Source organism: Aricia agestis, chromosome 17 (assembly GCF_905147365.1).
Source record: "Aricia agestis chromosome 17, ilAriAges1.1, whole genome shotgun sequence".
NCBI lineage: Eukaryota > Metazoa > Arthropoda > Insecta > Lepidoptera > Lycaenidae > Aricia > Aricia agestis.
The window spans coordinates 6,647,790-6,675,277 of record NC_056422.1 but is presented as its reverse complement, the minus strand read 5'-3'; the positions used below and the strand labels follow the sequence as shown (position 1 = coordinate 6,675,277).

Below are 27,488 nucleotides of genomic sequence, written 5' to 3'. Positions count from 1 at the left end.
CCTATAGGGTAGGGGAGGGTAGGGATGGGAAGGGAAGGGAATAGGGGAGGGTAGGGAAGGGAATAGGGTAGGGGATTGGGCCTCCGGTAAACTCACTCACTCGGCGAAACACAGCGCAAGCGCTGTTTCACGCCGGTTTTCTGTGAGAGCGTGGTATTTCTCCGGTCGAGCCGGCCCATTCGTGCCGAAGCATGGCTCTACCGCGTATACCAACAATATATAGAATATACAAGATGTTAAGTGTAATTTACACCGTTATCCTTGAAACCATCTTAATGAGCCCGTAAAATTGAACAACTTTTTCTATAAGAACAATGCTGGGAATTCAAAAAAATCCATCTTCATACCCATACAAATTGCCGATTCGGGCATCCGTATGGGTATGAAGACGGCATTTTTTTTTTTGAGTTTGCATTGTTCTCTTAGAAAAAGTTGTTCATTTTGACGGACTCATTTGATGTTTTCAAGGATAACGGTGTTTACACTAACACACTGTATAGTGTATACTACACAGTGATATGTAATACCTCGATCGTGGGAATATCAGACACGATATATATTCAATTGTTATGCGGCACCCGGGTGCCGCTTGGGAATTGATGGGTAAAAACTGTAAGAAAACAAAGTGATAATTCCTTAGGGTGTGTTTGAGTCTACTGTATAGAGTTAACTTTTACACAAAATTCTATATTAAACTAGCTGTCCCGGCAAACGTTTCTTTGCCCTTATATAAAGTAATTTTCGCCCGTATTATTTTATTGGAGTGACTAAATAAGTATGTCACCATGGCAACGTCCATCGCTATCCCGTCGCACAAACAATGGTCGCCGTCAGTCTCGAGTTGTAATAATTTACTATTATTTATTCAACAAATGCACTTATCAATATAAAAAGTACCCAGTAGCCGATTCTCAGAACCACTGAATATGCATATAAAATTTGGTTAAAACCAGTCAAGCCGTTTCGGAGGAGTACGCGGCCTAACATTGTGACACGAGAATTTTATATATAAGATTATGTTATAATTTAACCCTGCTCTAGCAATAAAAAACAGAAAGAAGCAAACAGCTTAACCAACAAAAATAACACGTTCACCGCGCTGAATATACAAATGTTCGTATTTTGGTGTACAAAAGCTTATCACAACAATTTATGGTGGGACATGAATAAATCAGAAAATAAAGCGAGCGAAGATATCGCCTAAGATATTGCTCCTATAAAGTATAAGAAATAGTGTCCCCGCTTAAGAATTTACAGATTTCCCGGGGATTGTCGCGAAAATATTTCGCTTTCGGCGAGGTTTCGTGGTCTAATTTTAAAATACATACAGCTTCCCCTTCTCGGTGAAATAGAACTTTAATATAATATTGTATACTAATCCAGAGGCCAGAGCCTTTCATATTAGTCTAATCTCAAAACTATAAAAAATTGTCGTTAATTCTTGTTTGGTGTGTATTTTTACCGACTTCCAGAAAGGAGGAGGTTATACGTTCGGCTGTATGTATCTTTTTTTTTTGTATGTTCAACGATAACTCAGCCGTTTGTGACCCAATTTTCAAAATTATTTTTGTGTTGTATAGGGTTTAACTCAAATTTGGTACCATGTTCACAAAAGTGGCGATCTGATGATGGGATCCTGGAGGGATCGAGGGGACTCCTTAAAATTTGTATGGAACATATAGTGATTTTAATTTTTTCTGAAGCATTCGAGGTAAATGCTACCAAAAAGTAGGATTTCGCATCGGATTATACCCTGGACCCAAAGGTACCCAACAGAACTTTTGAATCCTTATAGATACGGGTTCGGGGATTTCGGCGTTGTTTAAAGAACTGAAAGCATAAGCCAACACATCAATTTATTTGATCATCATCATCAAAATCATAATTATGCCATGGGTCATCACATTATGACCCAATTATTGATGCTTTTCGTGATATTTTGCATCTAAGCAGATGTTTTTGGTGATTATTTCGCTGTTTGTAGACCGATTTTCAAAATTCTTGTGTTGTTGTATAGGATATAATCTTGATTTTGTATGATAATTACGAAAGTGGTGAGCTGATGATGGAATCTATGAGCAATCGAGGGAAATCCTTGAAATTTATCAAAAGACTCATAGTGGTTAAAATATTGTTTCTAGTAACTTAAACATATGTTACGAATAAGAGAGAGTTCATACGAAGGTGTCTCTTGGTCCAAAGGCACTGAACAGAACTCCTGAACCTTTAAAGATAAAAGTTTTTAAATTGCAGCATCGCTTAGATAACTGCAAGCATTTACCACAATTTCGCTTACAGTAACATAATGTGAATATTTAACATTCGTAGTGATTATTTACGCATAAAGCCTTATCTTGTAGATAACTAAAAAGAGTGAAATTATTATTTTTAACAAAAAATTAAAACCGACTTCCAAGGTAAAAACAATAATAATATGAACTAAAAAGTATTAAATAACTCTTACTCTATAATAGTGCCTTTTTCAGAATTCATCTAAACCTCAACTATTTCTGTACATACTACAGTCTTCATAACTTCGAAGTCGGTACCAGTCCCAAAAGCTTCAGATAGGTATTCTGACATTGACTGAACTCACAATAAAATTAGCTGGTACCGACTTCAATGTAATGAAGACTGTAGTATGTACAGAAATAGTTGAGGTTTTCGATGAATTCTGAAAAAGGCACTATTATAGAGTAAGAGTTATTTAATACTTTTTAGTTCATATTATTATTGTTTTTACCTTGGAAGTCGGTTTTAATTTTTTGTTAAAAATAATAATGTTAATAAATAATAATTCTTAACCCTTCGAATCGAAGGGTTGTTACAGCATCAAAGTATTCATCTTAGATTAAGGGGCTGTTTCACCACTTTCTGATAGGTGCCGGATAGGTTATCGACCACTTAACTTGACAGAATATAGAGTATGGAGAATCTGTCAAATAAGTTGTAGATACTCCGGTAGAAAGTGGTGAAAAGGCCCTAAGAGTAAAATCGGGGTAGGCCGTGGGTACAGGTACGTTGATTTGACATAAGTCATAACTAGGAAGGACTAAAAATCAATTTTTCTGGCAGTACTATATTATGATAGTCTATACTCTATATCATAGACGTCGCCATCAATAATAGACACAGATGATTATTTCGTTTCTCAGTACAGATAGCGTGAATCAATACTTTGCTATCGCGCTGTTTGATGTTGATATGAGCACAATGTGGCGCAACACAGTAGCCTGTTTGTAATTTGACGCCTCTATAGTCTACTGAGAGGAAGATGGCGGGTTCGAATCCATCGTTGAAAAAAAAATGTATTTAAAAGTTTAGTTAGGAAGTTGGCAATAAGTTGGGCATATCATAAGTCTTTATTTATTTATTTATTCGATCTTGCTGGATTATGCCTTTGGGAAGAGTATCAGGACACTTTTGGCGCGACATAATTTGAGTTCACTTTAAAATCACAAAATTAAAACCTGCAATTGTTAGGTGACTAGTAATTAAATTATGTTTGGAGTAAAATGTATACTCTACATTAATAAGCCCAATATTAATTACATTATATAGAATATCCTACAGTTTTCGTAGACCGCTAGATGAAAAATTGAGAAATTCTTGCTTGCTTGCTCTTCTATAAGGCTATGGAACAAGAATATTTGAGGAAATATGTAACTGCCGGGGAGCACGTACACAGTTTTATCATTTTATTGATATAGGTGGTCCATATTTGCATAGGAACGTTCCAAGTTACGTAGAAACAGTTGAATAAAGTTTACATTTCAAATATCTTTAAACATAAATTCAAATTTTGTGATATTTCGTAACTATTGGAAGTTTTTGGTGTTCAATCAAAATATATTTTAGTTTTTTTTTTATTTTATATTATGGTATGGGCTTTTCGCCCATATCCTTTTTGTGTCGCTTTGTTACATTTTGTTCGTACCAAGGTATACATTTCGTTTCAAACATTTATTTAGGTTAAAGAGACCCAGAATTCTAAGTAAAAGCACATAATTGTCTGTCTTTCTGTCTGTCTGCCGTTATTTCTTCAAGCGATTTTAATAACAAATTGGTGTGAAAATTGGACATATATAAGGTTCTCGTAAAGAACATGGCATAATTTTTGTACCGAACAAAAATTGGTTTCCATCTATCATCTATCACATCTACTTTTCAATAAAAATAAAATTTAATGTAACTTTCCCTGTTATAAAACCATTTATTAGAATTGGCTTAAGCCCAAGGAGCAAAGTTTAATAGGATCAGGGCTCCACAAATTACGCAGATATTATCTATGGCCAAGTTGATAAATCGCTTAGGCAAATTGGGTCTATCAAATTATCTTGATCCCTTTACGAGTTTTCAGTTACTGTAGCATTGGTGCAGGTATCACGCTAAATATGTTTTGCATATACCTCGGAGCTTAGAGCAAATTTAGAGTTTTAAATCATTGTTGCTTTGAAAATAACCTTAAATCTTTAAATTTATTCTACGATTACACGATTTAGTTACTATACATAACTAAATCGTATAATCGTATAAGAAATTAACTAAGCCAAAAAAAATTTGAAAAGGGATAATTCGTTACGATTCAAAACGAAAGTGTGTAAAACAAATAACGCACTCTGTGACATCTTTATAATGTCATTATTTATTCAATGTTAAAACAATAAACACTACAAACTTTAATATGCAAGAGAAGCAAGCAGCGCCGATTGTAGAGTATTTCAAGGGCGTAATACGAGGGTACCGAAATAGGACCGATCCTTAGCTCGCAGACAGTTTGGCGACGTGTCCTTTTGCGGAACATTATTATATGTCGCAGTCATTTGGTTGAATCAGCTATTTGTTAAATGACTAGGGAATTCGTTGAATTAAACCATTTAATTAAATAAGTGTTCAATAAATATGAATAAAAATTATTTAAAATTATCTACGTAGTCATTAGACTATACGTAGAGAATTTTCACGCTATTTGCGCGAAAATTTTTAATATTATGCACTGGGTCGAACAAAAGTTACAGCTTTTTGGTTTACCTCATTATTTTTACCTTTTTCCCCAGTTTCTTTTGTGAACAAATAACTAGAAGTCTGTTTTGGAAAGTCTATAAAATTCCTTTTGTCTTTCCAAGGGTAAGTTGCTTTTGTTCGAGGTGAAGCCATTTTCGGTAAAAACATTTTAACGAAAAATTCTTAGCTAAATGTTATGAAAATGAATTACAGAATTACGCCTTAGATATTCATTTTCCATGGAAACCGAAATGCGATTTCATCTAAACTCAACATTAACGGGTTATTTTGGATGTCGATTTTCCCTATTTTCATCGTCAGGTGCACTCTCAACGAAAATGAGAAAATTTTATTTCATTTTTCGCCAGACCGCCGGCGACTCCGCATAACGAGTATAATTTGGCAAACTTTAACTAAAAAACAAACACAAAAATCTTCCCGTGTTAAAAGTTAAATTTCGTTGACATTCAATTTTAGTTCTAATTATTATTAAAGGAAATAAAGAAATTTCGTTTGCGCAAGTTCCATTACATTCGGAAAAAATATGATATTCCTCCTGTTTGGAATATATCTTATTGCACCTTCATTTCTTTTGTTTATTTAAACAATTACTTAATTTTGATATTGTACGACACAAGAAGGCAAACGAGAAAAATAATGATAAATTTCTTCCTACCATAAAAATTCACATAATATAATCAGCAGTAGCTACAGATTTACAAAGATTGTATGGGGCTGAGGATGCCAAACAAGTGTCTCTCAAAATGTAACATATTAATTCGGCCAAATTACATTGACAGGTAAGCGTGGAATGGCGTGGATGTGATGTACAATTTGACGGCGTTAAGGTGACGCCGCGTTAAAGTAAAAAAACCGTGTTGGATATGTTTTAGATTGCTTGTTTTCTATTAGAGGCCGGCCCAGCCTCTCATAGAAAACAAGAATTAATGGAACAACAAGAAATGAAAAGGGCGTAAGCGACAAAATGGTTTTTGTGGCGTAATTTAAAAACCATAAACATATTTCATATAAGCTATGGGCAAATTAAAGTATGCTTGAACCAATCTATGAACAAACTTTGGAAGCTTGAATCACTCTCCTCTGTTGGCAAAATTAGAATTACTCTTTTACAGAGGTATTTTTGATTGATTATTCTGTTATAAAAGTTGACCAAACGTGTTATGCTATGGGTAATTCAAAGACAAAGACATGATGAATACTGACAATGAACTTTCATTCCTTAGCTTTAGTCATTGCTGGGAATAATCGATATCGCTACAGCCAAATTATCAAGGCGTCGCTTTAAGTCTAATTTTAATTTTCTGCCGCGTGTCAAAAGCATCCTTGTAAGTTGTAGGATTGTATTCTGATCCTCGTTTTATGAAGTCTATTCCACGTACTGAGAGTTACCGCTAATTAGGTTTACGTCACCGACACAGGTGTGACGTGAGCTGCATTAAACGATTTGATGAGCTCGTATGAAATCGGTAAAGCTATTTTAATCTTTGTGCCCACGGCATAAGGATCACTGGTTAGAAATTGCGAGGTAAAATTATTCTGAACGGATAGTATAGGCTCTTGGTCTGCTATGCCATCCTGGTACTTTGTCGAGCAAATTTTTCATTGCCTGTTTCACCACTTGAGATAAGTGTCGGATAGGCTATGCACCTCATAACTTGACAGAGAATCTGTCAAATAAGTTGTGGATAGCCTATCTGACACTTATCAGGAAGTGGTGAAACAGGTCCTAAACGAACGGGATTTGCCTGATATTAAGCGAGCTACGGCAACACGTATTTAATAGTGTGTCTGTTAGTCTGTATAGCCAGTACCATATAATATTATGTCACAAGTATATTTAAAATCTTTAGGTCTAAGAACGTTAGTTGAACAAAATAAATAGGTGGTCTATTTAACCATCCGTTATCGCCTTCATTTGAATGTTGAAGTTTGGAATTGCCATTACTGTGAAATTACAACTTCTCGGTCGGGAGAACTGAGAGGAAGAGACGAAGACGTCTTTCTATGAGTCTCTCAAGCATTCCCACAACATACATGGCAAAACCATGTTTCAGCGGATCAGTAGGTTTGTCAATATTACAATGAGTATTAGCTACTATTCGTATTAATTGCTTAGTAATTTGTATTGTTGATTAGTTATGCCCTACGCGAAACAATAACCATTAGCTCAATCACGTGACCCAGATCAATCACATGGAAAAGGCCATAATGGTTCATTGTATTGCATAATGTAATTGCTTAATGTTGGGTTTTGATTCAAGTAACTGTGGCACAACTCACGAAAGGGAGATCGGATCAAGACATGGTAGGGCCAAGCGAACGTTATTGGTGGATATCGCTTTTTAGTACAGCATTCAGACCAACTTGAATGATTCAAACATACAAAGAGCAATAGTAATTTTGGTTTCAATCAAGGTCAGGCGTACACAGCAACACAACTAGCGAGAGATCAGACGCAAGATCGACTTTTACATGCCCATCCGAGGCATGAATCTTTCTGGTCATACAATTAAGAAATCACCATTTCATTAGACTCGACGTGAGAATTGAATCCACAACATCCAAATTGAGAGTCAAGCTTTACCCCTACACAACTGTGACGTTCAAAAGAATAATGCTAAGTACTCACATACGGTTTTGCTCGATACGAGTAGTTTTACTCCGAATCGAAGGAAATGACATATTTGACATATTTAATTCCATCGAGCCGGCTCGAAGCGAGCCTTCGAGCTGTCAGTTTTGCGGTCCACACGGTGGTTATTGCTCGATTTGGAGTAAAACTATCGAGCAAAACCGTATGTGAGCACTTAGCATAAAATAGAGTTATTATCATAATGATAGTACTTAAGTATACTTAGGTCTGATGTAACATGTTTAGGTTTACGCGTTTGGCCCAGATATTTTAGATCTCTATAGAGCATCCATTACCGGAGTAATGAACTCGTAATGTTAAATAGTCGATGAAATTGCTCGTAGAACAGCTATAGAGTTACGTTAGTCAGGAAGTGGCAACAAGATTATAAGCTGCTCTACTTTTAAGTGCCTACTCAAAATTGTTTAAAAATATTATTGCCGAATGGGGAAATATATTCTATAGGTAAAAGCAGAGTAAATAAATGTGTTTCCAATTTTCTAGAAATGTTCCTCTCAATAATTCTAATGTTTTAACGTGAAGTTGTACATCTGTTTTAGCTTACCAGCTGCGCTATCAATGCACAGTGATGAAGTAACGAATGCTGACGTTCTAGATTTTTTTGTTCCTTCAAATCTATTCTATTCACCCCTATCGGCTTCTCGGATTTTGAAGTTGGACATTCACAAATCCTTTACCGGCAGGCTTAGGCGTGCTCATCAGAAAGGTTTATTCTTACGAAGTGATGAATAACAACGAAATATGTCAGTTTGTCCGTAAAAACTGTCGCGTTTTATTTCTTTCGCATTTCTACAGTAGCCATGCTAAGCCTGCTGTAAGATAGGCTACCCTCTAAGGGAGAACCAGCATCCGCTACTCGTACGTGCAGCAACAGCTGATGCTGATTTAACCAGTAGCAAAACTGACTGAAACCTGTTCTATTGATGTAAATGTATGCAGATGAACAGATCCGCTATACCGGTTGGCCAAGGCCGACTGGAGACCTCATTAGAAAGTTAATGAAAGTCATCGGAACCTCCACACGAACAAGGTCAGGTAACTCAAACATAATTTTTGCACGCTCGAGAACTATATTTTTTGAATAAATATTTAAATTCGTATCCCAAATATGGTATTTGCGATGAGAAATTATCGTGGTCCATATCTATTCTGTACAAAATGGTACCTCATACCTGCCAATTAAGCAGAAATTAGTCAGAACCGTACATTTTTACCCCTCCCTGAGATTAAAAAGTAATAAATTCTTTCACATCTCTATCACATTGCATGGAAGGACAGAAACACGATAGGAAAATCTAAACAATATTTATTAGTATGTGCCTTTTAGATTCCCAACTACCAATAGACAACCATAGACTTCTTAGCCTATAGCCTATTTATTATATTAGTCTATTCGAGGCTAGCAACAAAGAAATGTTTCAAATAAAGAATATTTCCTCACTTTCATTCCCTACTGTCATACTTACTCTTTTTTTACAAGTATATTTTTAAAGCATTCAATATCTCTCATTAGTTAAACCAAAGCACTATCGTGACGAGAAATGTAGGCTTTAGTTAAAAAATAATTAAAACTTGTATTCCGACCGTTGTACAGACAAATAAAACAGAACTCATTTTGATGAGACCTGCCCTTGCTATTGTTGTACCTGCGTTTTTAAGTATCTACAGGCTTAAGCCATCATCACTGTTTTAAAAATTTTAATTACAACGAATCTTTACTATTAAAAATCATAAAAAGATACAAATTGAAGTTATGTGTACAAAAGGACTTTTAATACCTCCATCGTGGGAATTGCAGACACAATAGATATTCGATTGCTATCCTCCTCCTCCCATTGATGTTGATGGGTTTTTGTATGGTCCAGTCACAAACGTCATGTGTTGTTAAGTAGCGATAGGTCAGTGGCGGAATTTCTACGTGTTCGTTGACCGAGCTATAGACGGATAAATATTTATCGAAGTTAGCGAACTCATTAATTTAGAATTAACTTTAGAGTTTATATTGTCCCACTTGCTCGGCAAAGACCTCCCCCAAAGTCTTCCACTTCTTCCGAGCCAACGCAGCCGCAGGCCAGTCTGGCTCGTATTTTATTATCTCAATATGGGTGAAGCCAAACGAGCGTAATTTTGTGAGTCGCGAGTCGCAGAATTTCTGCCGCGTAAATATCTTTTCATACAAATCATGACTCACAAAATTACGTTCGTGTGAATCTTTTGTATGAAACTAAATGCAGCAGAATTTCTGCCAGCCGAAATTCTGCGATGCACAACTCACAAATTACACTCGTTTGTCTTCACAAGACTTGAATAGAATTTACTTATTAAATTTTACTAATAAGTTATAAATTTACTTTATTATATTTGCATACTTACAAAAACCTTTCATGTTCTCCAGACTCCAAGTACCAAGTTATTTGGTTACCAAGTACAAAATGTATGCATAGAAATGCATAGATCATGTCAACACAGTAATATGAGTGGGCGAAATAATTTTCAAGACGTTGATCTGAAAGGCGTCTGGAGGTCGTAGTGTTCAATATCAATGCACATTTATTAAATCACTAAAATCCTTTTTCAGACAAACTGGGATTTATTTCAGCTTGAATATCGCATTGAGAAGAATTAATTACGATTTTGTTTATTTTTACGTTGCAGAATAAGAGTTCAACGCATTTTACGATTCGTTGACTTTTAGAGCAGAGCTACGCAATTTTTGGCATGAGCATTGCAAGAGCAAAACTAGCTGACCCGGCATATATCTTTTTGATTGTGTTAAGTAGATTATCGAAGAACACAAAATTTCATCAAAATTGGCTCAACTCTTTGGACGAATTTGACAAAATCGCGACACGAGAATGTTATATTTCAAGAGTTTCTTTGCTTTAAAGATTCTCTTCTGATGGTGCCATGAGATGACGAAAGACAATGAATATGCAATCTAGATCCATTAGACAATAAGACACAGGTACACTGGAAAGTGTAGCTTTCTCCATCGGTTTCTATCGCGGAGACACTTTTACTTATTTTCCACGAGATGTCGAACTTTCGCTTGCAATTTGCAATTTGTTATTTAAATTTAATTTAAAAATAGAGAATTGATTTAAAGATATTAATTTGAAAAATATGCGCATAATCCTTGCTAATAAGTATAATACAGTAGTGTTTTGCAGTCGTATCATAAAAAATCAAAAACAATTTATTAAGTACTTACATAATATGCGCGACATGACCCTACATTGTTGTTACTTAAAGTTATCTGGTGTAGCCTGTAGGTAACGCCAATGTGTGCGTGAGTTCTAATCCTGCGATCTAACATGAAAAATTCAAGATGCTCTATTGTATAAAATATTGCTAATCCTCACCGACTATTATTATGATATTTTATGAATATCAAATGAATTCTGTCTATTATGCAATCACATTCAAACCTCTGAACTTACTGAGACATATTATCCAACTTTCCATTCATCTAGAAATATCTATGAAATCGAATGCCGCGTAGGAGGACGACTTTTTAAATTAAGATAAAGTAGGCCGAGACGGTTATTTCGGTGCAATCGATTTCTTAGCTTGGATGCATTTCTTAAAATATAGCCACAGTATGAAAACATGCAGTAGGTCGTCTATTTAGTTATGTTCTTACACTGAATTCGCCTAACGCAGAGACATTTTAAAACGAATAAGTAATACTGCATTGTCTACTGCTGCAAGTTATCTTATCATGAGTGCGTATTTAAGAAAAAAAAAAAAAAAAAACGTGTGGCACTCGGGGACTGCCGCGGTAAAGCTTAAGTTAGCAACTAGTCTACACGTATACGTCTAGTCGCACGTACACAAACACCGTAGCGAAGTCTGCCGAACTGAAACGACGTTAGTAGTGTTAGGTTTATTTTCATTACGGAATTTCTTGATCTTGTCACCGCGCTCAAAGCCCGTGATTAAAGCTATGCAAAAACTTAAAATCTATCTGTATTTCTTGTATCTACTTGTGATCATTTAGACATTTACACACTTGACTGGAGTCTAGACCACAGTAAGCAGGTACATATTAATATTATCGTTACATGACACATTTTATATGAAACATATAGCACAGAGTCACATCTAACCGACACCGCCATTTTATAGTGTAACACGTCATCCCTAAGGAAACGAGCTACGAGGACGGAAAATATATTTCCACAATAATACGACTTCCTGTAGCAGATATTTTAAAATTATGACATTAAGTTACTATGGCGCTAAAGTTGTACTACTGTGTAATTTAAGTATTACTTATTTTACTACTACAAGACGTAATATCCTAAGTAGAAGAATATAAGGAATTATTGTGAAATACTTAGTTTTTTTACTATAACAAGTTACGAGTGTATCCTAAGTAGACAATTTTGAGAAGGAATCGTATAGTAACATGGTGATCAAAAAACTAAGTCACCAAAAACATTTTTATAACTGTTTTTTGCGTTCCTATAACCTAAAAGTCTAATAAAAATAGGTTTATTATTTCCTTGTTTACGAGTTATGTCGGAAAGCTATAAAAATATGTAATAATTGAGGTTTACATGTTTTTACGACGTACGCAGTAAACCCATATGTTGTATGTAAAATGTAATAAAGAAGCGTCCTGATTAATATTTTAATATTGATAATAATAAAGGTCATCGTGTTAACTGTGACAGTTGGTCGCTGTTAAGCATTAGTGTCCTACTGTTTATAATATACAATTTTATTAGTGGGTTAGGACCCACAATTTGTTTTGTTGTTAATTTTTTATGCAGTCTTGTTCTAAATCATCTAAAGAACATTCATAACTCAATACGTAATTTTTTGTGGATTAGAACACGAATGCTTAACAGCGTCCAGTTATGAATTACGTATTTGAAGACATGAGGATAAAGCGGGTAAGTAACAATTTGAAAACTGTTGTTTTTGGGTAAATGGAGGTTAGGACTGGGAAAAAGATTTGAAATAAAAAAAAAGTGATTTCTATGTATAGCTAGATAGATCAGCCAGTATCTGAGTATCTCTCTCCACGCCCAAATCGCTGACCGATTCGAGTAGAATTTGGTATAAAGATTACGTGAATCCCAAGAAAGGACATATGATAATTTTTGTATCAGCAACGTGTATTTTAGTGGTTCTAAAGGTCAAAGCTTTCATTTACTTTTTTTACTACATGACATTCACGAAAGACACGATTTAGTTTTTAGCTAGTCTAGACCTCAACTCATTGAAAGTCAACACTAAACAATGTAACGATTGCATTGTATATGAAGGTTGATCCTGTGTAGTCAGCTGTTACATACACTTTGTTTCAAAATTCATGACGCAACGTCGGTTAATCAGACTTTAATTCTTTATTTCAGGCTATATTATAATAATAGGTATAATCCATACTAATATTATAACTGCAAAAGTGGGTATGTCTGTTACCTCTTCACGCCCAAACCGCTGAACGATTTCGCTGAAATTTGGCATTGGAGAAAGCTTGAGTCCCGGGAAAGGACTTAGGATACTTTTTATCTCGGAAAAGTGTACGGTTCCAGTATGTCACCATGGCAACGTACATCGCTATCCCGTCGCACAAACAATTGTAATAATTTACTATTATTTATTCAACAAATGCACTTATCAACATAAATACTAGCCAGTAGCCGATTCTCAGACCTTTTTTTTCACGCAGAGAAATGCACTGAACATGCATATATATAAAATTTGGTAAAAATCAGTAAAGCCGTTTCGGAGGAGTACGGTAACTAACATTGTGATACGAGAATTTTATATATAAGATATTATTACTGATTTACTGCAATGTTTCCACACTAGACGGCAGCACCAGCACAAACAGTACAAGTTAAACAAAAAGTTTTTTTCAGCGTTTGACAACGTTTCTGTCAATATTCTGATATAAAGTGTGCAAAATGTCGGATTTTGGTCGTATTTACTGCATATGTGATAGTAGCGTCCTCTGCCTATTATGTTAAAGTTTAGTAAATAATCCATAATATACCTAGTAATTGTTCGCTTACCACATACGAAGCAACGCTTTCAGAATTCATAATATTAAATCAGAGATGGCAAGATTCCAATTTTCTTATTATCAGCTGAAATAATAAATCTGGTTATAGCTTCATTAATGAATATATTATCTATCTACAATTAAGCCCAGACAAATTAGAAAAAAAGTTATAACCTAGGAAAAATTTTCATAGAGCTGAAAATTGGTAGAGACGTTAAATACAGCATTATAAATATAAAACCTCAAAAGTACCCGGCGATCCACTTTGCGAAAAAAATATTTAAGGTCAAATATACGACATATTAAATTATGTTTTTCCCGTTTTCTAGGTCGAAGTTTTCCTGCAGGCGTTGCATGGTCCCCATAGAAACGGTTTCTTTCTACGGAAGAATAGACAAAGTGAAATGGAAATCCGCCATTTTGTCGACAAAATCTGTCAGTATGTCGATTCTTCCCCATTTCTACTGTTGTTATGAGAAACTGCCGGAGAGTGAGAAAGTAAAAAACAATCCAAAAATTAAGATTTATCTTATCTGATATCTAATCTATATTGTTCACAATCTATTTGGCACAGCTGATAGGTGATATTTCTAAGGACATTTCTCAAGGTACCGGAACGGAGATATGATATTCAAATGTATTTCGTGAAACTTGTTAAACGCACATAGTTCATATTACATTACTATGAAAAGTAGAACATCTTGTACATGCCGATTTCTTGGAAAAAGCGCCAGAATTTAGTTATTGTAGTAAAAACTTCTTTAGAGGCGAATGGCAATGTGTGTTTTTTGGGAATCGGTAAAAATGAAACATTTGACCTGATTGAAAATTCGTAAGACGCGACGGTGAGAGAATTAGACCGCCGACGCGGAGTAGGACAGGAAGTGACCTTATTTTTTTTTATGAAATAAGGGGGCAAACGAGCAAAGTCACCTGATGGAAAGCAACTACCGTCGCCCATGGACACTCGCAACATCATCAGAACTGCAGGTGCGTTGCCGACCTTTTAAGAGGGAATACGCTCTCTTCTTTTTTTGCAGGTCGTATAGGTCCGGAAATACTGCTGTGGTGGCTGGTGACAGTTCGTTCCAGAGTTTTACAGTGCGCGGCAGAAAGTTACGCGAGAAACGCACGGTGGAAGACTGCCTTATCTTTCTATCCTATCTTCCTATAGTCTATACTCACCGCTATGTGCATTTTTTCTTCTGTCGGCACTCGCAGAGTGCAACTTTTTGTTTAAAAAAAAATATCCACAGCCGAACATATAAACTCCTCGTTTTTGGAAGTCAGTTAAAAACGGAAAGCGAGTTCTTTATATTATTTTGTTCGCAATTTGACCTCCTGTAAAACGTTTCTTCATGTATGCCTAGCATTTCTTTGTATATATTTATGTATGTGTGTGTGTGTGTGTGTGTTGTTTCTAGTCTGTCTAGATGTATGTATGTATCACTAATGTGATCAAGCTGACTGACATTCACAGAAGTTAACAGGGCGAACTCAAAGCTAACAGCTCTTGCATATTCCACTCAATGTTTGTCTTACGACATCACTGATTTATTCATAGACCAACTTAATACTGATGATTATTATCAGCACGCGAATATACACCTTGTGTAATACAGGTAAGGTTTAAATTCGGGTGCGCAATGTTGGCAATGATGTGAACTGTGAGTCAGCACAGTGACAGGTTTTGAATGTGAGATCGTTTTTAATTTTCGCTTTTTTGCATTTTCGATAAAAAACGATCACCCTGTATCAGGTATTTGCTGAACAGGTATTAAAAGGCAATCGTCGGAAATAAATAGTAAGTAATCAGCCAGCACGTGCCAATTTTTGTGCTGATTACTGTAATCATATTGTAATCAATACCTCCATACTAAGAGTACCAGTGTATTATTACCATTTACCAGTAATACATCCATTATACCAGTAATATTATGGTCACTTTTTATGCTTAAACCGCTGCCGACTTGGATGAAATTTAGTATGGAGATACTTCAAGATATTTACTTCAAGTTTATGGTGGAAAAAATGTGAATTGAAAACGAAATTTCGGCAACTCCTGGTAGATATTATGTAAATTATTTCCTTCTATGTCCAGAAGTCTAGAGAAGATATATATCAACTTACGGGCCAATTTCACTATAATTTTATGCTCAAAATCACGGGAAACAACTAGTCAACTAAACTGATATATAAAACCCACGTTTAACAACTAAATATCGGATACAACAGTAATACAACAGACAAATAAGGTTATACTTGGTACGCCTACGTGCAGGGCACGTTATTATCGAAGGTAAATCCTGAATAAAACATGATAATCATCATCATTATTATCACCACCATTATCATCATCAATTTTGTCATTTTTGTCATCAGCTTGATCGTCTGTCACTTAAGTATGCGCACATTTTGACTGTGATAAAAAAATGTATTAATGCAGCCCACTGCGCCATATTATAATGTTCATATTTCGATACCCTCAGGCCTCATTCATTATTAAGCGGAATGCAATTTGGCTATAGCGGAACTCTAGAAGTAGGCTTACTACTTCTAGGCAGCAATGTTCACGTCTTTAACATTTAGGGCCTGTTTCCTGACAAGTGTGTCGGATACGCTATCCAAAACTTATTTGACAGATACTCCATACTCTATCTATCATATAAGTTGCGGAACAGGCCCATAAAAGTCTTCTTAAACGCTGGGAATTTTAAAAGTAAACACGAAATTCTTTTTTAAAATTGTAAGCACAATATTGTCCCATGTTTGTAAATAAATGAAAATAACTCCTCAAAGGAAAGGATAAAAATCTCCATGTTTTAGAATATAAATTCTATACTCCTTGGAATTTCCAATCGAATTGCTCAGATATTTTAGTTTCCAGTCGAGCTGGCATAAGCTTTTGAAAAGTCGATTTAGTATTGTTGAAGCCAACTTACTGAGTGCTTATTAAAAGCCTTTAATATTAAATTAGAAAAGTTTTATAATTCTTTGTCAATTTGTCAATAATTGCTATAATTCTAGAACTATAGATGCAATAATATAAGTAAGGCTGCTAGTCCAGAGCTAAAGTCCAGTTGTATATAATACTAGATGTTCCGCAAATTAGATATTTCACAGACAAATTAGTCCACAAAAATAGCCTATGATCCTTCATTTGGTCTACTTCTTATCTGTGCCAAATAACAGAAATATTGTTCTAGTAGTTCGGAAAATAAGCCCTTTCAAATAACTTCCCCTGTTTTGTCTACATTTTTCTCTAATTATTCGCTCTTTTTAGTCTTAGCGTGATAAATAATATATCCTTATTATATATCCTATATCCTTCCTCAATAATTGGGCTATCTAACACTAAAATAATTTTTCAAATCGGACCAGTAGTTCCTGAGATAAGCGCGTTCAAACAAACAAACTCTTCCGCTTTATAATATTATTAAGTATAGATATAGAATTTTCAAGCACATTTTTAATTTGGTAACAGTTTTCAGGTACTTAAAAAATTACATGATTTCAAACGTAAACTGGAGGCTAATTTCCGTAGGTACCGAATCTCGGTTCGAATCGGAATTGGAATTGTGAGAATCGGTCACACAGTTTATTGTACGCCTAATTCGAATCTCATCTGTAATTTGCACGGCAACTAATTCGCTGGACTCGAGTCAATGAACTAATCAGTGAGCCAATCACTGCAGACACTGCAGTCAATTGTAGATTCGTGGTATTAGGGTAGGAGAACACTAAGACACTTTGCGATTTTATCACAGTAATAATTATAAGTTATAATTTATAAACTTATAACTTATAACATAAAATTGTCTTACTTATTCATTAATCATTACTAGATGACGCCCGCAACTCCGTTGCGCCAAAATTAGTTTATTAACATTTTTCCGGGATAAGTAGTATCCTATGTCCTTTCCCGGACTCAAAGACCAAAGTATCTCCATGTCAAATTTTAGCAAAATCGGGTCAGCGGTTTGGGAGTGAAGAGGTAACAAGACAGACAGACACACTTTCACATTAATAATATTAGTATAGATAAATTAGAAAACTTGGTTATGTTCCCTAACGTGATAGCTTTAAAAACAAGTGGTAAACGTATTATGTGGGAGAGCCCTGCTTCGGCACGAATGGGAGACCTCGACCGGAGAAATACCACGTTCTCACAGAAAACCGGCGTGAAACAGCGCTTGCGCTGTGTTTCGCCGAGTGAGTGAGTTTACCGGAGGCCCAATCCCCTACCCTATTCCCTTCCCTATCCATCCCTACCATCCCCTATTACCCTATTCCCTCTTAAAAGGCCGGCAACGCACCTGCAGCTCTTTTGATGCTGCGAGTGTCCATGGGCGACGGAAGTTGCGACGGAAGTGGGCGACGGAAGTTTCCATTGGGTGACCCATTTGCTCGTTTGCCCCCCTATTTCATTAAAAAAAAGTGTGCGTTAACCCTTAACGTTGAACCAAGAATAGATCCTAATGGAGCAAGACGCAGGACTGTTATTATAAGCGGTAAACACTGAATAATATTCATTTTATACCCGTGATACTTACTATGAGGCACCTTTATCATCATAAACTCTTCAATTATATTAGTCTTTTATCACCATTATTAAGATCGTTGTTGATTGGTTTGTGTCTTGTTTAGCCAATCAAAAACGCTTCAGCCGAAACTCAAAAACATGACGCTCATCTTCCATGTCATTTTTGCATTCCTAGTTTTCTAGAGTCCTAAAATTTTTAGTATTGCTTGAGTGATTGAGAATAATTCTCCTTTTAATGACCCTTACTCATTGCGTATCTGTCATATCTTTAAAAATCTTAGGGCCTGTTTCACCACTTCCTGATAAAGCTATCCACCAATTAACTTGACAGATCAAGTATGGAGAATCTGTCAAAAAAGTTGTGAATAGCCTATTAGTCACTTCATCAGAAAGTAGTGAAACAGGCCCTTAATCTTCACGCAATGTTATACTTACTATGTTTTTATTGCTGAATAACAAAAACTTTCTGATTTAGATGTGAGTTTTGTTTGTATTTACCATGACCGTGCGTCAGGTTCCCACATATAAACTGAACAATACATAGAAATCTCAGTAATTATGAACCGTATGAGAATCAACGGTGCTTTGCCGGAGAAATCTTGGTTAAAAATAGGGTTGCCACAAAAAAAAATTGACTTGAAAAATTGTAAAGTTTATTTATCTTCCAATTTTGAACAATAGCTACCAATAACGTATCACTGTTTGATCCTGATCTACCAATAACGACACTTCTACATCAACATTATAATTTATACCAAACTAGCTGACGCTCGCAATCAAGTTGTGCCAATATTCGTTTATCTCGCGGGAACCGTACATTCGTCCGGGATAAAAAGTATCATATGTATTTTTCCGAGACTCAAAGCAAATTTTAACAAAATCGGCTCAGCGGATTAGGCGTGGAGGTATGACAGTCAGGCGGACAGACTTTCGCATTTAATACTAATTCCCCCTCCATTTTTGTTAAGTGACCTTAAAGTTTTGCGCGGTCTTCACTAGCACTCCACTCTTTGTTTGTTGGTTTAGTGACAACCCTACCGGGCTACGACGTCTTACAATAAACATGCGTTTTTGTTACGGTCGCGGTGTATCGCAGAAATCGATTTTAATTCACAGCTATTGTTGTTTGTTTGTGTATCTTAGATCGGATTTTATATGCGTATTGTACTGCGCATAAAGTAATAGCGTGATAGCAATGATCTGAGAAAGAAAAGCTCATAAACAGCTTTAAATATGAAGTTTTCTATCATAAAACGTAAATCTGAGTATCTGTATTCTGTATGTGTAATGTTACAAAGCATATTTTTTTAAACTATACTTAATACTTTTAATATAAGTTATAAGATTTAGGGCCTGTTTCACCACTTCCTGATAAACTATAAAGTGCCGGATAGGCTATCTACAACTTTTTTGACAGATTCTCCATCTGTCAAGTTAAGTGGTGGATAGCCTATCCGGCACTTATCAGTACCTAAGTGGTGAAACAGGCCCTTAAAATGTTATAGGAGTTCGAATAGTTACTCTTTACGCAGCTTCATTCGATTTGCCCTACTACTAAAAGGAGAATTTCTCGCTCTCTTAATATTTGGCCACTAGGCACATTTTATATACTTCAAATAGAGGCGATAGCCATTTATTAATGTTTTTAAAAACATTTGAAAGCCGGGTTGTAAACCTTAGCTTGTCTTTCGATATACTGAATATCTTAATGTTATATTTTTAGCCTATTCTTATTTTCGCAAATGTATTTCGTATTTTGTACTAAGCATAATCTGATCGCGTGTGGATCGTTGATGTAATGCGTTTCCCTACAATTTGGCCGTAGTAATTTATATTATTATGATTTACGATACTTATTATGAATAAACAGACCTCCTTTAACTCACAATAATGCATGAAAGAACTAAAAGATAGATTATAACAAAAAAAAAACACAGCCAAACATAATAATATAACCTTCTTCTTTTAGGAAGTCGGTTTAGACGAAATTTTCGAATGCAACTTGGCTCAAGACTCGGACTACACAAAGGATATCGGAACTCCAGACATGTCAAACGGACACACATGGCATGCCAATTCCTGGCAAACAATCTTGGACTTGTTTCAGTGGCGGGCCAGCTGCATACAAAGTAGACCTGCATTGGCCTGGCCAAATTGGAAGAGTAAGAAAATAATATTTTGGTGCATTCACAAAGACAGACGTAAATATATTTAGTGCTACACTAAAGTTCAATATTTTAGGTGATGACTGATGAGAAAAGGACATAGTATGTGAATGCGAAAGTGTTATGAAAATTTGTCTGTCCTCAAATTTAACCGCTGAACTTATTTCTTCGAACGAAGGGCATGTATGATGGAGGTACTTTCGAAAACCCGGATTATGCTTCTGATTAGTTCTTACGATTATAGACGTAGGGAATAGTTTAAAAGAAATATAAGAAACAGAGAATTATATGCCCAGAATCACTATCAGATAAAATTGACATTTATCAAGGAGCATATAAAACAGTCCCAGAGATAAAAGCTTTAAGGCCCAGGTAAAATGAGTCATAATCCTCAAGCCTCCATCGGTCAGCTCATCAAGGCTATTGGCTCACATAAAGCCTGGAAAGTGACTCATAAGTCACGCCCTGTGATCAGTGATCCATGCGTGAAATATATATCCATGGTTATAGCTCGAGAGCCATGGGTCGAAAAGGGAATGTTACGCAAAGGTACAGGGCGCTACTAACACATCCATCCACCCACAAAATCCGACACGTTGCACTCGTCACATTGACAGAAACGTCAAAGTGTCTGTGCTGGTGCTGCCGTTTAGCGTGAAAACATTGCAGTATATCTTAGTATACAGGTTGTAACAAAACTAAGTGATAATACTTTAGGGTGTTTTAAATGCAATTCTTTGTAGAGAGCTCACTGCGAAAGTAGCAGCGCTGAAAGACTTCTTCTTCTCTCTACAAGGAACACATACACAGCCTGAAGTATTATCACTTAGTTTTGTTACACCCTGTATATATTATATTAATAAAGTAGCAAGTTTTCGAGGTTTTTTGTATTGGGCGTAGGCCGTAGAGCGATTTGGTAATAGAAAAGTGACGTAAAATAAAATTAATAAATAAAATGACATTAAAAAATAAGTTAATAACTAATATTAGAGATCGCCCAATGGTCGAAATTCGACCTTAGTTTCAACGACATTAGGACTACTAGCTATATTTTGTAAAAAATATTGACTTTTTTTCAACTCTTGTCTCTGGGACTTAGCTGCTCAGACTGGCCGTGTAAGTATTGTCTATATAATATTGTATCTTAGATGCAATAAAAAAAACTATAATCCATTTTCAATTTGTCACTTTGTTGTCAACAGACTTCAGCCATAAATAAAAGAGTATAATTCGTATGTATAGGCTTGTCACTCAAAAATCTGTAATTTTCCTAGTGTGTGTAATGTTTTATTTGTTAAAAAAATGTATGACAAAAACATAATTTCAAAATAATATTAGCTCGATGCACTCCTTCACCATATAAACTATAACTGTGCAAAATTTCATTCACCTACGTTTCCCCATTTTTCGTCAAAAGGGGTACAAAGTTTTTGGCTCACGTATTAATAAATAGATGAGTCATGAACTCATGACGATCGATTCATTTTCCTTCCTTATCCAAAAATAAGTGTCAGATTGCGGTTTTGTTGTGATTGTTTGGGTAAAACAAAGAGTCAAGCACTAGATAACGCCGGCAACTCCGTTACGTCAAAGATGGGGGGATATCAAACAGCAAAATCGATTCAGCGGTTTGGGCGTGTAGACAGACACACTTTCGCATTTATAATATCAGCATGGATTGGCACAAAACATGATATGTAACAAGTATGCTATAAATTATAATAATTCTAGGAAAATGTATGTACTTAAATAAAGTTGGATAGGATCAGTTTTCCTGTCTATATTCTGAACGAGAACAACAGATTTAGTTGTGGTTATCACATAGCATAAGGAGTAAGGACATTGATGGATAATGTTTGTAACTAAACATAATGTTGAAATAAAGCATATTTTACAAGCATAGATTTATAGGTTCTTAGCACCAGGAAAAGTGATTCTACCTATAACTTACTTGAATAATATAGTGTATAAAAAATTAGTACTTTATAACCTGTAAATGGAGACGGATTTTTCAGTTACGTATGAGACGTGAGTCGTGACTTACAAAAAGAGTACAAATCATTTACCTACGCTCTAATCCTCTCTTTTTCTTATTTATATCTCTTTGTTTGGTTTTATCTTATGCATCAAATGCCAAATAAGCCTGGCAAATGGCACGACAGCTGTTCCACACACCTGCCACGGAACAACGCCATGGCAACAGACGCCCAAACATGCACGAGCCAAAGACCTTTCGTTTTTAGGTTATCTTTCCCGTAGATATTATAAATATTTTATAGTTTTGGCTACAAACGACTAATTCAAATAAGTAGACGTGCAAGATATATCTTTTAAGTAGGAATTAATACTTTTTTGTCACAAAAGGATGCAAACTTATGCACTTAACCTCTCAAAAATATGAATCATTCTACGCCCAAAAAATTACAGACACGTAGCACATCGTAACAGGTAGCTCTAAAAGGCCAGGTAAAAGAAAGTTGTACACATCATCGATTAGCGCCATATGGGTCCAAACGACCCTGCCGATTGTGACGAATGGGTCTGTTAGACCGGCGAGTTTAGTCGGGTTATGTAACATTCATTTAATATTATGATATTGATTATTGAGTGTCCGTAAGAGTTATTGTGTGAAAATATGGGACTACTGGAATGTCAGTAACTTTGCTGTGCTTAAATTATCGCGTGGGAATAGTCAATTTTATTGCGAGAAAAACTATCCTAAGGGCCAGGCTACGACAGTGCGTTGCTGCGTCGCATCATAAAAATCTACGACGTCCCAGAACGCATCGTGGAAATTTGCGACGCGACAGCGAGATTTCCGATGACATGTTTACGTTGTGACAACGCATCGCATTTCTGTGCGAAGTTGTTTTTGCGATACGACGCCGCAGCGCGGTGTTGTCAGTTGTGGTCTGGGCCTAAGTCCTATCCCGGGACATGATATATTTAATATATTCTATCTAAACGAAATTTTATCTAAACCTCTTCAGTGAAGAAGCAAGAGATAGACGCAATCGCATTTATAATATTATTAGTAAGCTTTCAAGAAATGGCTCCATTCCTTAATCTCCATTCTCTAGCACTATTCTATCAAGTTTATGTAATAGTTTTATAAGTTTATATAAGTAATAGTTTATACGTGGGAGAGCCATGCTTCGGCACGAATGGGCCGGCTTGACCGGATAAATACCACGTTCTCACAGAAAACCGGCGTGAAACAGCGCTTGCGCTGTTTCGCCGAGTGAGTGAGTTTACCGGAGACCCAATCCCCTACCCTATTCCCTTTCTTACCCTCCCCTATCCCTTCCCTTCTCTACCCTCCCTCTTCCCTCTTAAAAGGCCGGCAACGCACATTTTAGGTATATTAACCCTTTTCCTATCGCGATATACATTTAACCCACCAAATGTGGCCTAATAACATTCAAAGGTAGCCTATTTGTACAGTCGTTTCCCACCGATATAAGCGTGTCACGTACATAAGGCGGAGCTTATCGCCTATGTAATATGCATAACGTGGATCTGATAGCAGTAATATTTTGTATAAACAGACCGCCGATAAAAATTGCCGACATACTATCGCGATTTAACCGTTAAATATCTTTGATCATAATAACCCCTTAAGATTCATTCGGAGAAACTTTTTGGTGTGAAGTAATTGAGAAAGACTAAGGGTTGATTCAGACCGCAGATTTGACAGATTTCGATTGCTTGAGACGTCTCGAATCTGTCAAATTATATAAATTTAGAAATGCATCTACGCGTCGCGTTGCGGTCTGAATTAACCCTTAATAGATCATTAATAACAAACAAAATCTAATAGGATCAAAATTACAAGCTTTGGCAAGGAATATCATAAATATGACATTTTAATTTAAGTGGTGTGCCTCTGAAAATCTCAATTCGCTGTGTGGGTTTTACGCATCAATATGTTTTAATCTAAATTATTTAGGAGAAAATTAAGATTTACATATGCTTTAAAATAATATGCATGTTCAAACTAATGTATCCTAATTAGATAACTTTTTGTGAACACATTTTAAAGCATTACTAAAGGAACATAACGTGACGTCACCCTAACTGTTTTTTGTTGACAAAACGTAAAATTGGGGATTAGATACCTCGCACTAGAAGGTCACTCGGCCTTGTAACAAATCGACATAACTGTACTTGTACCTACTTAAACCGATACAATACTCGTATAAATTCGGTTTATAGCGCCTTATTTGTTGTACTGAATACAAGGTTTATCGCGTGGCAATCGACAATTTTTAACCCCCGACAAAAAAGAGGGGTGTTATAAGTTTGACTTGTCTGTCTGTCGGTCTGTCTGTCTGTCTGTCTGTCTGTCTGTCTGTCTGTCTGTCTGTGGCATCGTAGCATCCAAACGGGTGGACCGATTTTGATCTAGTTTTTTTTGTTTGAAAGCTGACTTAACTGAGAGTGTTCTTAGCCATAGTTCATCATCATCAGCCTGCTCCGTGCTGAAAAATCGCAGTTCATCTGGTTCGTGAAGGGCCGATTATCAACAGTAGTTTGGTGGGCTTTATTGCATTCTAGTACGTGACATTTATGAATATTTACACATTAATGGAAAGTTGACCTGGTGCTGCAGCATCACCTGGTAATCAATAGGATATCCAACTCCTCGCCAACTTAGAGAAGAGGTTTCGTGTTTGGGCTCATTTTAATTGCGACAGCCAGTAAGAAGTAGATAACCAGTAAATATTTACATGCTGCTGCTGCAGCATCACCTGGATTCACAATATTGTGACTATTGGATTCAAGGAAAGTGCTAGTTTCTTGTCATTGAGTTAGCAATTTAGAGCGTTTTAAAATGCAATGGGGTGATAAGCGGTGCGTAGAAACTGGTACGGGAGTGTATTGTATCCGCCGCAGGGTTATGTGAAACATTGTATTGAAATACATATTTATGTATATGACTATGAATGGAAGATGTGTGTTCTATTCGCTTCGATGATAGCGCTCTGTACCTCCCTAAATAACTTAGTAGGAGATTTATGGATTATTTTCTTCGTTTTCAATCGTAGAAGAAAATGCCCGTCTACATGTTCTTCGTCGCTTTTCTATTATTATTAGTGAGCGTAGACTCTCTATGCATTACGTCTCCTTTTAATTATTCTAATATACTGAAGTTGCAAATAAAAATAAATTTCATTAATAACAAGCTTAATAGCAACGTACGAACATTTTATACTTTAACACTTTATCACTTATTCCTTATAATTCATGTGTTAAAAATTTAAATAAATTATAATTCTTGTGTTAAAATTAAATTTTTCCGCTGTATGTCAACCCTTAGTATTGCCGATGTAGCACATTCTTAACTATGGGGCTGACCATGAAAACTGCGACCTTTACAGAATTATTGAACTATTCAAAATTGTGTTATAATAATTAAACTAACGTAACCCACATACTAAATTGATTTAAAACATTTTTAACAAGATCTCTACCTACTCTAAAATTATATTTGACAGAATATCGTATACCGGTTTTGACAGTGACCGTGCTAGCTAGAGAATACGCTCAATACAGATGGTATTGAGCGTATTCGGTAACGTATCCGCCGCAAATTATTTCTGTAATCAGTCATTGATAAGATTTGCGAACATTCAAGGGCAGTATCGCTTTTACGCATATATTTACTAAGCGCCGATCATATGCAAACCTTTAACACAAAAATATTATGAAATATTGATACTTTAAAAAATCATGTAATAATAATTGTTTTCCCTTCCCCAAATCCCAATAAATAAAGTCAAAATTATTTTTCATATTATATGTAAAGCGTTACCGTTACGTACTTTTTGTAAACGTAACTAATAAGTATTAATAAAGAAATTAAGTACAAGCTATGGTAATTTTAATGACATAATTTTATTACCATTTATAAATACCACAACTTTGAAAATATTAACGCAAGTTTTTAATCACGTACGCAAAATTACTCAACATAATATTAAATAAAATTTATAAAATCATTTTTCAGAATTCTATACTTACAAGTTACCTTTATTTTCTAAAAAACACCGATACTAACATTTTATTTATTCTGAAATATTTTTTTGCGTATTTTTTTTTTCTTAAAAAATATTCAAAGACCTACCTCATCGGTATACGGGCTGGGCGAGTTGAGGGGCGAGTTGAGAGGAGAGTTGAATGGGGAGCTGGACTTCCGTCGTAGCAGAAGTCTCTCAGCCACCAGTTTCAACGAGTCCCGTCTCTTGTATTCGAACATTTTATCCAGATCACTACTTCCATACAATTCACACACATGACACGTCCATTCGAACTGGCCGGAGGAAAATGTATGGAAACTAACGCCACTGATACCACCAGGAAAATGATAAAGGATTTGCGTTCGTTTCAGGCGCTTCATATAAATATGACATAGAGCAGAATACCAATAGACTATATAGGCGACAAAATGAGGAATTATGGAATTAATAACGACCTCAGCGGGGCTAAAATGGTCACATTTAGCAATTCCTCTCAATCAATTCAGCAAATTAATTGTCAAAACTGTCAAACTGACAAATGTCAAATCAGTACAAAAATACAGAAATGAATTGCAAGCAGAGTTGCATTTTGCGATTTTAGAAAAAATAATCATATTATGATTCATATCATGATTCTTCAAAGCGACCATTTTAGCCCTGCTGTGCCTCAGTTGGTTGGCTGTTAGTAGCTCAAGCCGGGGATCGCAGGTTCGAATCCCGCCGACGGAACAAAAAGTTTTCAAAGTTCCTGGGTCATGGATGTGTATTAAATATGAGTATCAAATAATAAAATCTTAAATATATGTATACTCGTAGTACAAAAAAAAGTATTAAATATATTTCCGTTGTCTGGTACCCGTAACACAAGTCCTTCAGGTACTTACAGCACGGGGCCAGACTGACGTGGTGTGAAGCGTCCATAGATAAAAAAAAATACTAATTATGAAAGGAAATTATTTAAATAGGTATAGCATTAATATAGCGTTCCTTGTTGGATTGGTTCAGACCAACAAATAAAACGAGACTACTAATACTTCATAAAGAGCATTATACTCTTCATTTC

At 35.7% G+C, this 27,488-nt stretch overlaps 1 protein-coding gene across 7 annotated transcripts in view; it reads right to left on the bottom strand.

Moving 5' to 3' along the window:
• The window catches only part of LOC121735256 (rap1 GTPase-activating protein 1), a 330,446-nt gene that overhangs the window by 51,793 nt on the left and 251,165 nt on the right, over positions 1-27,488 (bottom strand). For 2 of the 7 annotated variants that reach the window (XM_042126025.1, XM_042126026.1), the window contains exon 1: positions 26,533-26,694. The exons of the other annotated variants lie outside the window; for them this stretch is intronic. In XM_042126025.1, the coding sequence (XP_041981959.1) occupies positions 26,533-26,664 (132 nt within the window). In that variant the 5' untranslated portion in view covers positions 26,665-26,694. Of the gene's footprint in view, positions 1-26,532; positions 26,695-27,488 lie in introns of those variants that run through there. 7 annotated transcript variants of the gene reach the window in all.